Source organism: Solanum lycopersicum, chromosome 12 (assembly GCF_036512215.1).
Source record: "Solanum lycopersicum chromosome 12, SLM_r2.1".
Lineage (NCBI taxonomy): Eukaryota > Viridiplantae > Streptophyta > Magnoliopsida > Solanales > Solanaceae > Solanum > Solanum lycopersicum.
Window position 1 is genome coordinate 2,806,181 of NC_090811.1, and position 13,034 is coordinate 2,819,214.

General features: G+C 44.1%; 1 protein-coding gene across 1 annotated transcript; it reads left to right on the plus strand.

The window, feature by feature from the left end:
- Positions 1 to 6,665: 6,665 nt before the first annotated feature.
- Positions 6,666 to 10,208, plus strand: LOC138340686 (uncharacterized). The gene has a single exon (XM_069292612.1). It carries the CDS (start codon positions 6,666 to 6,668, stop codon positions 10,206 to 10,208), a length of 3,543 nt encoding a protein of 1,180 aa, XP_069148713.1.
- Positions 10,209 to 13,034: the final 2,826 nt, after the last annotated feature.

Below are 13,034 nucleotides of genomic sequence, written 5' to 3' on the forward strand. Positions count from 1 at the left end.
TGACCCGCGTTGGTATAAATTAATTATCGAGCTTCATGAGTTTTTAAATTATTTAAGTTAATTAGTTTTATAAGTCTTGCGAAAATTAAAAAAAAATATATAAAAAAAAAATATGTATATATATATATATATATACATATATATGTATATGTATATGTATGTATGTATGTATATCTTAAGTTTGGAAAGTATTCTATTAAACTAGTTTACTTTAAATCACAACTATATTTTGAATCTTTATTTTATAATCTAAGTAGTTATGTTGCTAAATAAATAGGCTCGTTAATTAATTAATACAAATTCGTTTATTTAATGCTTAACGAGTTTATCATTTTTATTTAATCCAACTCATTGCCCCTTCAAGCACATCTAAAACGTTTGGGCCTCTTTCCTCTTATTCTTAATGGCCCAAACCCTTTAATCCCAACCCATTTCCTTTTGTTACCATCAGCCCACTCTTATTCCCAACCCAATTACACCTCAGGCCCATCTCCCTTTAATTTTAACCCAACCCAAACCCCCTAATTTCCTACCCGACCCAGCCCCAAATCTCTTGACCCGCTCCGACCCAGCTCCCCTTCCCTCTTCCCCCCTTCCTCACGCCCCTTTCCCCAGAACAGGTGCAGACGCGAAAAAAAAAAATTCAGAACCCACGCGACCCCCACGCTCTCTCCCTCATCTCCCCACGCTCTCGCACTCTCGTCCTCTCTCCTCTCCTTCCCTCTCTCCCGCGTCTCACGCCCACGCTCGCTCTCTCCTTTCCCTCTCGGCAGAACCCAGAAAAACAGACGTCACTTCCTGCAAACGCCAACAACCCCACGTTCTTCTCCTTTCCCCTCCATTTCGCGACTCGCCAACAACCCCGCAGAAACCCATACCCTGTCGAGCAGGTCTGCGAAACGTCGTATGTCACCCTCGCCAACACGCAATGGCCATGTGGGTTTTGACCCAAAGGGATTTCGATTTTGAGTTCAAAAAATGGGCGAAAAATCGTATCACCGACCCTACATAAACCCCTCCCATCTTCATAAAAAGGGGGTTTTTTTTTTACGAAAAGGAAGGGGATTTTTTCATCGAAAATTCGAAAAAGTAGAACTTGGGTGGGACATTTGGTCAAAATTAAGGCTGAATCTTTGGTCGAAACTTTTGGAAGCAATTTGAGGTTGGAGATTTCTGGACGAGAAGAAACTGTTTCGTCGAGTGTCGTTGCGACGTTCTTGTTCGAACGAGCGAAGCAGAGGGTGATTTCGGGTTCGTGATAGTGGTGCTCCGCCTGCTCGCTGTTCCTGTTTCGCTGCACTTAAAGAGGTAACACCCATCTTGACCCTCGACTCTTAGTTGTATTTGCTGTTTGTACGTTAGTGTTTAGGTTGGTCCTAGCTGCTGTGAATTTGTTGTATTGCAGAAGTTGTTTGAAATTCGTGGTTTTGTCTTGTCTTCGCTTGATTTTGTCGCAACTTCCTATATTTGATAAAGTTTTAAAGGGAACGAACGGTGTGTTTGGGGTATTTCGATCCGCCGAGTCTGTTTCTGCTCGTTTCCTACTTCTTCCTCCTGTTTGTATTCGTACATGAATTAGTCTAAGGGAATCCTTCGTTATTCTGCTTATAATGAGTTGTAGATGTTACCCGTTTGGTCGAAGTGAAATCCAATTTCACTTCAAACTCTTCTGTCATCATCTTTATTGTTATTTCTTCTTTTGTTTTTCTTTCACTTTGATGTCAAACTGATGTGATGATGGGTTCGACAGAAGCGAAGTAGTGCATTGAATGATAATAGTGATGTCTTATTTTGGAGTTTTGTCCTTTTTCTTTGTTGTTAGTTCGACAAGTCAAATTTTAAATTCAAAGATTGCCATATACATGCCTTGTTCTGTGAAATTGAAAGTTCATTGTTTGGTTGGGTAAGTAAAATCGCCTCAATATAGTTATTTACCTTGGGTCGACTCGCATTTGTCATTACTTTTCTCTTCTGTCGTCTCTTTCATGTTGCGCTAGTCCGACCTTTCTTGTTACATGTTGTCGTGTGTCTATTGATCCGATTAGATACTATCCATGGATATGCATTTTCTATTAAGTTAGTTTGTTTTCTTGTATATGTGCCCGTTGAATCGAATATTAATTCCTTTTGTTTATTGTGTGGCATGTAAAATCCGTTTGAGTTCACCACGAACTCTCCTTCTCCGTATCTCGAGAGAGTCGTAAAGACTCATAGTCTTTTACCAAGCAAGACAACCTTAAGAGAGGCGTACAAGTCATGAAGTTGGAAGGAGAATCCAAAGTGGATTAGAAGACGTTTCTTTATTTTGTTTCCGTATTTTATTTTGTAATGGGCATAAGCCCTTGTCATTTTCCTTTCCTTATTCCTCTTATATTTTATCTTGTAATGTTTAGACTTGGACAGGTGGCAAAATGGGTCGAAACACCCAAAAACAGGTGGGTCCAAAACTCGGTCAAGGCGAACAGTACCCGAGTTTGGACCCAAAAATCTCTCTCTCTCTCCTTATTACTTGCTTATGTGCGTTGTTTAAAGTATCGTTAGTGTTAGGACTAGAAAAATCCAAATCTCCTTCGAAACGCCTTTCTATTTTATCAAGCTAAAACTAAGTCTTAAAACATTGGACGTTTCAAATTCACTAGTTCGTTTAGAGTTTAAAATTTAAAAAGTTTAACTTTAAAAGAATCTCAAAAACAATAAGTATTTCAACTTTTAGATTTGTCCAAATAAAGCTCTAATAAAGGTTCAACTTCAAATTCGCAAAAGGTTAAAAAGTAGTCAAATAAGTTAATCGCCGGAAAACCGTGTTTAACGGAGTATCTTAGGTGCCTTACACCTTCCTAAGACACTAATAAGAATCCCGAACCCTTAAAAAATGTTTCAAAACAATTGTTCTGTTTAGGTTGTTTAGAAGCAAAGTTTTCTTGATTTTTCTTAAAAATTAAGTGGCGACTCCTAAAAGTCGAAAAACAAACTCTTTTCGAAAATCACCCATTTTTCGATAAAACAGAAATGGCGACTCTGCTGGGGACTTGGAGGATTCTAACCTTAAGATTAACGTATTTGATTATTTGTGATTAACTGTTTAAGTGTTTAAATTAATTAGATTTTTTAAGCTGTTGCATACATAGCATACATACTTCCGTCAAACGACACTTTTTTACATTTCCACTAAAGGACGATTATGCGGGTTCGCAGTCGTTCGTTAACCAAAATCTTCTCGGGGCACCCTGACGAGTGTAGTTGACTACTTGATAGTCAACGATCGTTAATTGTCCCAGCCCAAGTAGTCCGCTTGGGTTACCCAATCCACTCTAAATACAACCCACTCTTAGTCAAACTAGGATAGAGCGAAACCAAATCCCGAAAATAGTGCATTGGCCTAGGATGACCCGACACCCAGGGAGTGTCGGGCCCATTAAAAAGTCCACCTTGAGTCCAAAGAGCCTGCGGCTCGATAGGACGCTCATGTTTGTTGTTTAAATTTGAAGGATGTATTGCGTGTTTAACTAGTTGTTGTATCGGGGGGATTGAAAATTAACTAGTTGTATATTTTTGTAGATGTCAAGTCAGTTCCTTCACTTCAAAATGGTCACCCAGGCACCCGACATTCTTCGAGTATGGTGGAGCAATCTTAAGGAGTGTCAAAAGAGAGAAATCTCGATTTACTTGGGTCACCTACCTTCGATAATGGACTTCAAGGTATGGCCCACATTCATCGAGGTCATCACCCGATTTTGGGACGATGATAAAATGGTCTTTCGATTTGGAGATGTCGAAATAGCGCCCACACTAGAAGAGATCAAAGATTGCCTTGACTCGATTGGGACGTGTGGCAAAAGGAAAAAGCGTCCCGATCATCACATTCTCTTACCAGATAGGCCAACCAAGAACGAATTGAGGGATATGCTATTCCTAGTGAATGCAGATTGGTTAGAGACCAACAACATTCCGCTGATGAGGTTTTTCGAGAGGTGGGGGCACGACAATTATTTTAGATTGTTCCCGGACGAATTTCATGATCACAGTACTTGGAGGCAAACCCAAGCTATCGCTTTCTCCGCATGCCTCTTGGGAACTATGGTGTTCCCTAAAGACGAAGGTAAAGAGATCGACACCCGGGTAATAATGGTAGTGAATGCCATGTTCAGAGGAGTCGGTAGAAAATCTGAAGAAAAGAAATATTGCTGTTTGGCCCCAGTCATCCTGTCCGACATTTACCGATCTTTGAGCCTGTGCAAGAATGGTTTTCCGTTTTTCCAAGGTTGCAACATCTTACTTCAATGGTGGTTGACGGAGCATCTATGCAAAAGAGACAACCCCCAGCTACATGGTTTGGCCGAACCAAGTCAAACAAGTCCTCTCAATAATTACGAGTTCTACTTGAGTATCCGTAAATTTCCAATTCACACCACCAGGGATGCGTGGGCAAAGGTGTTTTACAATTTGAAAGAAGGAGACATACAATGGGTATTACCGAGCTTCAGGTCTCAGATGATAGCAGCCCAAGGGGCCAAATTGCCATTTTTAGTCCTTCCCGGCATCAGAGGATTGCGTCCTTACAACCCGACACGAGTAATGCGGCAATTTGGGAAAGTCCAAATCATACCCGCCCAAGGAGATGCCAGCTCTTTCATTGTTGATTACAACGGGAAGGACAAAATACCTTTCGCTAAAATTATCCTCCAGGAATGGGCCGGACGTGTCAACATGAAGTGGGAGGTCACCGAAGATAGGTATGGAGCTGGGTATGTCGACGAATATAAGACATGGTTGCATAATAATTTGCATGGTGTAGTGGATCCGACACCACACACGAGTCGGAAAATCGAAGACGTGGAGACAAGGCTTCAGATTCACGCGTACCATTTTTAGCAAGAGTGGGACCGGAGGGAGCAGGAATTCTATAAGAAAGAACAGGAATTTCAACAAAGGGAGCAAGCGTACCAACTCCGGGAATTAGAAAATCAGAGAGTTTTAGCCGTAATGTCACAAGAATTAGCTGACACAAGGACTTGCCTAATGCGTTTGGACACTATTTTGGACGAGCAGATGAACACCTTACAAGCCATACCAACATCTTCCAAAGCTGCGTTCGCTGAGCCATACGTGTTCACCAGCAAATGCATTATCCGAGAAGAAGTGGAGAAGGCCAGAAGAGGAGCTGGATCATCGACCTTTTAACTCCCCTGGGTGGGATTGATTTTATATGTGTATTTGCACTACATCCCCTTCCCAAGATATATCCCGTTTAATTTTGATTGTGTAATGAACGCTATGACATCTAGTGAAATTTGTTTCGGGGGTACAATTACTTATTTAAATGGGCAATACATCCTTCAGATCGCTAGGCCTACCCTTGGCACAAAAGGGTCACATGCATGTTTAGGAAACGATATATTTGTTTAAATGTTTATGTGTTATGTTGCTTTGATTGAGGATATCGTAAACCCACTCCTAGCCAAAATCCTAAAGAGTATACAGAAGCCAACATTACAATTGTCCGACCAAAATTCCCGAGTCTCAAGTTTCTCACACAAAATCCATACCATAAATCCTAAATACCACTCTATCATCTCAGGAAAGTTGAATCACCGCTATGGACAAAGGCAAGAACGTCCAGACGGAGCTCACTGAGGAGGAATTGCGAAGAAAGATCGAGCGAGTCACTCGAGAGATTCAGAAGGTTAAGGAGGAAGGACTCAAAGTAGACGTGACCACGGCAATCTACAAGGCTGCGGTCACAACCTTGGATGAAGATCTGGCGTCACAGATAAAGAGAAAGAAGGAGGTTGAGAGGGAAACCGAAAGCCTAAGGAAAAGGTTGAACTTGCTTCGTTTGGAGATACACGAAGGAAAGGCAAGAGAGGCGAAGATAGATATCGAGACTGCTGTGTTATTGGACAGAAGCGTGGCGCTCGACGAGGAATTGGCAACCTATAGCGACCCAAAGGGCGGAAAATACCTCGCCCGTGATCAGGGAACAGGCAACAGTGGCCCCGACCATGAAGTGATTGAGGAGGATGATGAAGAAGAAATCGTCTACAAGCCTCCATTTTCGACTGTCTGAAAGGAAAGGAATGACGCAGCCACAAGGCAAGAAATCTCCAAATGTGGTCTTCCAGAAATCTCAATGTTGTTTTTCAATTCCCTTGTAATCACAACGAAAGAATGAATGGAAAATTTTCATCCTAAAATCCGAACTACGTTGGGCCTGAATTCTCCCGTGAGATACGTAGGCAGCCTTCCCGGCCCGGCCCCTATCACAGAAAATTTTCATTCTCCTCCATGTTTCGGAGATACGAAGATAAGATCAACGGACGTCGCAAAGCAGCTGCAAGAAGACCATAGCTCAACGTGATTCAGATTTCCCAAGATAGCGCCAAACAAACAAATTCCTGTTTGTTCAAAATATATATCCGTCCTTATTCGTGGGTTAAGATATCCTCAAACAAAACGACTTGTGTGTTTATCTGTTTTATGTGCGATATTATGCATTTTGTACTCTGGATATGTACTAACAAATTTGCCTTTGAGTTGTTTTTACCTCTCAGGTACCTTTTACTGATCTGTGTCGATAAAGCTGGCAGATCATCCTTACTTCACCAAGTCAAAAGGTCCTACAGATTCCTTCCCTCGATCAAATTCAGACAAAGGAAAAAACAGTTATGGGAGACAACAATGACGAAGGGCGTCTTACTGACGTTGTGGTGGCTCAGCCCACTGTAGTGGAACAGAACGAATTGATCATGCAGCTGATGCAACAAATTGCTGAAATGAAAGTTGAAATGCAACGGAGACAGGATGCGCCTCCACCTGGATTTGGTACTAATACTGCTGATGCAAGACCTCCGGTCTACTTCCCTTCATCAAACATAGATCCAACTCAGAACCAGCCTTCTACACCTGTGCATAATCCGTCTGTGATTGACCTCACAACCCAAAACCCTCAATACGCTTCTGCATCTTACCAAACTCCTTCACCTCTTCCAAATAACCACCCTCAAATACCACCCTATCCTCAGAATACTCAAACTGCCCCACCGCCACAAAATCAAAACCAAACTCAAACTGCCTTCAATACCCAAGCATTTCATCCGCATTTGAGCCAGAACACCAATCCTCAGGTCTACCCACAAAACTACCAGACCGCCCAAAACGTTCCAAGTCCCTCTATAGCTCCACCCCTACCAAAAAGAGCCACCTTCCAAGTTCCCGCTCCTGCCGAGCACGAGGTGCACGGTTCTGAGTTGGAACACTATGAAGAACAGGAAAGAGAATGGAAGGCGAAAGAAGAAGTGAAGATCGATATAAAGGAAGAAATCAAAAGGGCTATGAAAGAGCTGCAGTGCATCCCAGACGCCGTCGGACTTAGCTACGCAGAATTGTGCATCCATCCAGATTTGAACCTTCCCGAAGGTTTTAAAATTCCGAAGTTTGACACCTTCGGAGGAGTGGGCAATCCTATGGCGCATTTGAGAGCGTATTGTGACCAGCTCGTGGGAGTTGGCAGGGATGAGGCCTTGTTGATGCGGCTTTTCAGCCGAAGTCTGTGTGGAGAGGCCCTCGAGTGGTTTACTTCACATGAAACCAGGCAGTGGCCCAGTTGGAATGCATTGGCTAAGGACTTCATTGACCGATTCGCCTACAATGTTGAAATAGTGCCCGATCGGTATTCTTTAGAGAAGATGAAGCAGAAACCAACTGAAAGCTATAGGGAATTTGCCTATAGGTGGAGGAAAGAAGCGGCGAGGGTAAGACCACCCATGACCGAGAAAGAGATTGTGGAAGTATTCGTGCGGGTACAGGAGCCTGAGTACTATGATCGGATCATATTGCTAGTCGGAGCTAAATTCGCTGAGATAGTCAAAGTTGGTGAGACTATCGAAGATGGTCTAAAATCGGGGAAGATAGCCCGTGTATCTGCGTCGCCTGGGTCTTCAGGATTGATAAGAAAGAGAAGAGAGGAAGTTGCCGCTGTCTCGTATGGGGGAAGAAAAACCCCTAGAAACCCGTCACATTCCCAAGATCGTTTCAGGCCTTCCCCAAAGTCCCACCGATCCAACTACCCACAATCCAATCATCCTAATAACCACAATACTGTCCCCACCTATCAGAGTGCTCAAATTTCGTCGTACCAAAGTCCACCCTCTAATCTCCAAAATTTTTCTCCCATATACCCAAATTACCCTCAACCATACCAGATCCCATCCCCTTATCAGAATATTGCTCCCAACTGTGCCAACGTACAGTCGAGCTACCGACCACCTCCGTCCACTTATCAAGTCCAAGCTCCATTATACCAGGACCCCCTCCCGAATTACCAAGCTACAATGCCAAATTTCCAGGCAAGCCCTTATCCCCGGGGCCAAGCTCCTCGTACAAATACCAAAAATTATCAGCGGGTGCCTCCCCCTCGGCAAAGCAATTATGATACTTCCCGTCCGAGACCTGAAAAAAGGCCTTCAAGGAACTTTACCACACTTGCTGAAAGCCGGACCAAACTATTTGAGAGGCTAGCCGCAGATGGATACATCCACCCTGTGGGGCCCAAACCCGGGGATGTCAACTCAAAGTTCTACAGGCCAGATCAAAGGTGTGCTTATCATTCCAACAGTGTTGGACATGACACGGAAGATTGCATCAACCTCAAGCACAAAATCCAAGACCTGATCGATCAAGAGGTAGTTTCTCTTCAATCGGCGGTGCCAAACGTCAACACAAATCCGTTGCCGAATCATGGAGGTGACAACCTTAATATGATTGAAACGGATGAAGACGGGTGTGGAACAAAGATGATTACCCCTATTATGCATGAGGACTTGGAAAGGGCTGTCGCTTCTTTAAGCGTCAAAGAAAGGAGGAAGTTTGTTATTCTGACACCTGCAAAGGCTGTTGCCTTGGTGCCTTCGAAAACCCTCGTTAAGCCCAAATTTGTCATTGAAACTGCCGTGGCCCAAGGCATGACCAGGTCCGGAAGGTGCTACACTCCTGATGAGCTTGCTCTCGGAGGACAGAAGAAGGACCATGCTAAGAGGCCGATAAGCGAGGGGGAAGCAGAAGAATTCTGGAGAAGGATGCAACCGAAGGACTATTCCATCGTCAAACATTTAGAGAAGACTCCGGCTCAGATCTCCGTGTGGGCCCTGCTGATGAGCTCTCAGTCCCACAGGCAGGCCTTAATGAAAGCTCTTGATGATACATACGTACCCTCAGGTACAAGTAGTGATAACGTGGCTGCTATGAATCATCAAGTCATTCGGGGGCACCGGATCAGCTTTTGTGACGATGAGTTGCCAGTCGAAGGAAGATCCCACAACAAAGCGCTACACATTACCGTGATATGTCGTGGAAAGGTTGTCAACTGTGTTTTGGTAGATGATGGGTCCGGTTTGAATATTTGCCCATTGACGACATTGAGGCAACTAAATTTTGACCTTGGGAAACTGGAGCAGAATCAGGTCAATGTAAGGGCATTTGATGGTGTGCAAAGAGACACCTTAGGGGCTGTGACTTTGACCCTTCAAATGGGCCCCACAGAGTTCAGTGCGCAATTCCAAGTATTGGACATAGACACTAGCTACAACCTTCTTTTGGGAAGGCCGTTTATCCACGTGGCTGGAGCCGTCCCCTCTACTCTCCATCAGATGATGAAACTTGTGTGGAAAAATGAAGAGTTAGTGATTCACGGCGAGGGAAGTCGCTCGGGCAAGCAGGTGTCGGTCATTGATGAGATGCCGCAAGGCGCAGACTTTTACACGGTGGAGCTGGTGAATGCCGCCAACGAAGATTTGGCCCTCAACTCCATTCCAACCGTGTACAAAATGATAGCCACGGTGATGCTGCAAAATGGGTTCGAGCCAGGTTTCGGATTGGGAAGAGATTCCCAAGGAATTATTGAGCCTGTTCCGGTCCTTGCTCAGGGATCAAAGTATGGTTTGGGGTACATCCCCACAGATGATGATATGAAGATGAAGAGGAGAAGGGATCAAGAGTTGACTAAGCCGATCCCGCATCTCTATCACTCCTTTCCAATTCGGGAGCATGCCGAGCCTGAAGACGACGGGGAAGGAATCTGTGACCTGTTCAAGGAGATCAATGCCGTCATAGAGGAAGAGGCCGAGCCAGCTGGCTTTCGCGATGCTGAACCGGGGGAGATGCTGAAGAATTGGACGTCCACACCAATCCTGATGTCCCGGACTTTTGGGTAGAAAGGATTTATTTTGTGCATGCCAAAATCGGTGGTCGTTCGGAAGAGGCCCGAGACCCACCATTTCTGCATTTTCTTGATTTTGAATTTTGTTATGATTGTTTAAAGGGCGACGTGGCCTTGTGCCATGACCCAACTTTGCATCTTGATTCAATTTAAATGAAGGCCTCCTTATTTTGACTTTGTTTATTCGATTGCTTGTTATATTTTACTTTTCTAATTTTGTCTGTTTATGATTTCAGTAACGTAAGTTACAAACCTGCCAACGTCATGTCATGTCATGAGCTAAACGAACAAAATGAGGTAAATGACGATGTGGCTGACGACTACGACGAAGAAAGTGGGGAACCAGACTATGTAGTAGAAGAGTTTCGACAGTTCGAGAATCAACATAAACCGAATCTGGAGGAAACAGAGACGGTAAATTTGGGAGATTCAGAATGTGTCAAAGAGGTTAAGATCAGCACTCACCTGAATGAAACTCAGAAGGAGAGCCTGATTCATTTGCTTGCCGAATACAGCGATGTGTTTGTTTGGAAGGTCAGTGACATGCAGGGGCTGAGTACCGATGTCGTATCTCATAAGCTGCCTATCAACCCAGGGTTCGAGCCAGTGAAGCAAAAGACTCGGAAATTCAAGCCTGAGTTGAGTTTGAAGATTAAGGAGGAAATCACCAAGCAGATAGAGTCCCGGTTGGTAGAAGTAACGCAATATCCCACCTGGTTGGCGAATGTCGTTCCGGTCGCCAAGAAAGATGGAAAAATCAGGATTTGCGTTGATTACAGAGATCTCAACAAGGCTAGTCCAAAGGATAATTTCCCGTTGCCAAATATCCATATTCTGATTGATAAATGTGCCAAACATGAAATGCAGTCATTTGTGGATTGTTACGCGGGTTATCACCAGATTCTGATGGATGGAGAAGACGCGGAGAAAACGGCCTTCATCACACCTTGGGGGGTATATCACTACAGGGTGATGCTGTTTGGGCTCAAAAACGCCGGTGCCACTTACATGAGAGCCATGACGACTATCTTCCACGACATGATTCACAAGGAAATTGAAGTGTACGTGGACGACGTCATAATTAAATCCCGCGAGAGTTCGGATCATTTGACACACCTGCGAAAATTCTTTGAACGTTTGCGTAGGTACAACTTGAAGCTAAATCCCGCCAAGTGTGCTTTTGGAGTCCCAGCTGGGAAATTGTTAGGGTTTATAGTCAGCAGAAGAGGTATTGAGCTCGACCCTTCCAAGATCAAAGCAATTCAGGAGTTACCTCCGCCGAAGACGAGAAAAGAGGTGATGAGTTTCTTAGGGAGGTTAAACTATATCAGCCGGTTTATAGCACAATCGACGGTGGTATGTGAGCCCATCTTCAAGTTGCTGAAGAAAGATGCCCCAACTAAGTGGACTGAGGAGTGCCAGACCGCTTTCGACGCTATCAAGAGCTACTTGTCTAACCCACCAGTATTGGTTCCCCCGCGAGAAAGGAGTCCTTTATTGCTGTATTTATCTGTCTCAGATAACGCCTTTGGATGCGTACTTGGTCAACACGACGAGACAGGGAAGAAGGAAAAGGCTATCTACTACATCAGCAAGAAATTTACTCCGTACGAGTCTCGTTACACTTTGCTGGAAAGAACATGCTGTGCTCTGACGTGGCTTGCCCAGAAGCTGAGGCACTATTTGTCATCGTATACTACATATCTTATCTCCAGAATGGATCCATTGAAGTATATTTTCCAGAAAGCGATGCCGACCGGGAAGCTGGCTAAATGGCAAATGTTGTTGAGCGAGTTTGACATCGTGTACGTGACTCAGAAGGCAATAAAAGCACAAGCTTTGGCTGATCATCTTGCGGAAAATCCCGTTGATGAAGAGTATGAACCTCTCAAGACATATTTTCACGATGAAGAAGTGTCATTTGTGGGTGAAGATATCTCTGAAGTTTATCCAGGTTGGAGATTATTCTTTGATGGAGCGGTGAATCACCAGGGTAAAGGTGTTGGAGCAGTCTTGGTATCAGAATCTGGTCAGCACTATCCTATGGCGGCTAAGCTACGGTTCAACTGCACAAACAACATGGCTGAGTATGAAGCGTGCATTCTCGGTTTGAAAATGGCCGTTGACATGAATGTTTACGAGTTACTGGTTATTGGAGATTCAGACCTCTTGATCCATCAAGTTCAAGGAGAATGGGCTGTGAAGAACCCAAAGATTGTACCTTATGTACAATATGTGCAAAACCTGTGTAAAAGGTTTCGCAAGATCGAGTTCAGACATACTCCCCGAATACAGAATGAATTAGCTGATGCTCTTGCCACCATCGCTTCAATGATCAAACATCCGGATATTGATTACATCGACCCGCTGGATATAGATTTGAAGGAGTATCCAGTCCATTGTTCACAGGTGGAATCAGAACCAGATGGTTTGCCTTGGTATTTAGACATAAAGAGGTACTTGGAGTCTGGGACATATCCAGAAGACGCCACATCTAATCCAAAGAAGTCGATACGTCGTATGGCTCTCAATTTCTTTTTGAATGGAGAAGTCCTTTACAGGAGGACTCCAGATTTGGGTCTTTTGAGATGCGTGGATGCTGCTGAAGCCGTGAGGCTTATTGAACAGATACATGCTGGAGTCTGTGGCACACATATGAACGGGCTTACCTTGGCAAGAAAAGTCCTTCGAGCCGGTTACTTCTGGATGACTATGGAGAACGACTGTTGCAAATTCGTGCAAAAATGCCATAAATGTCAAGTGCACGGTGATCTGATAAGGGTGCCACCTCACGAACTCAATGCTATGAGCTCACCTTGGC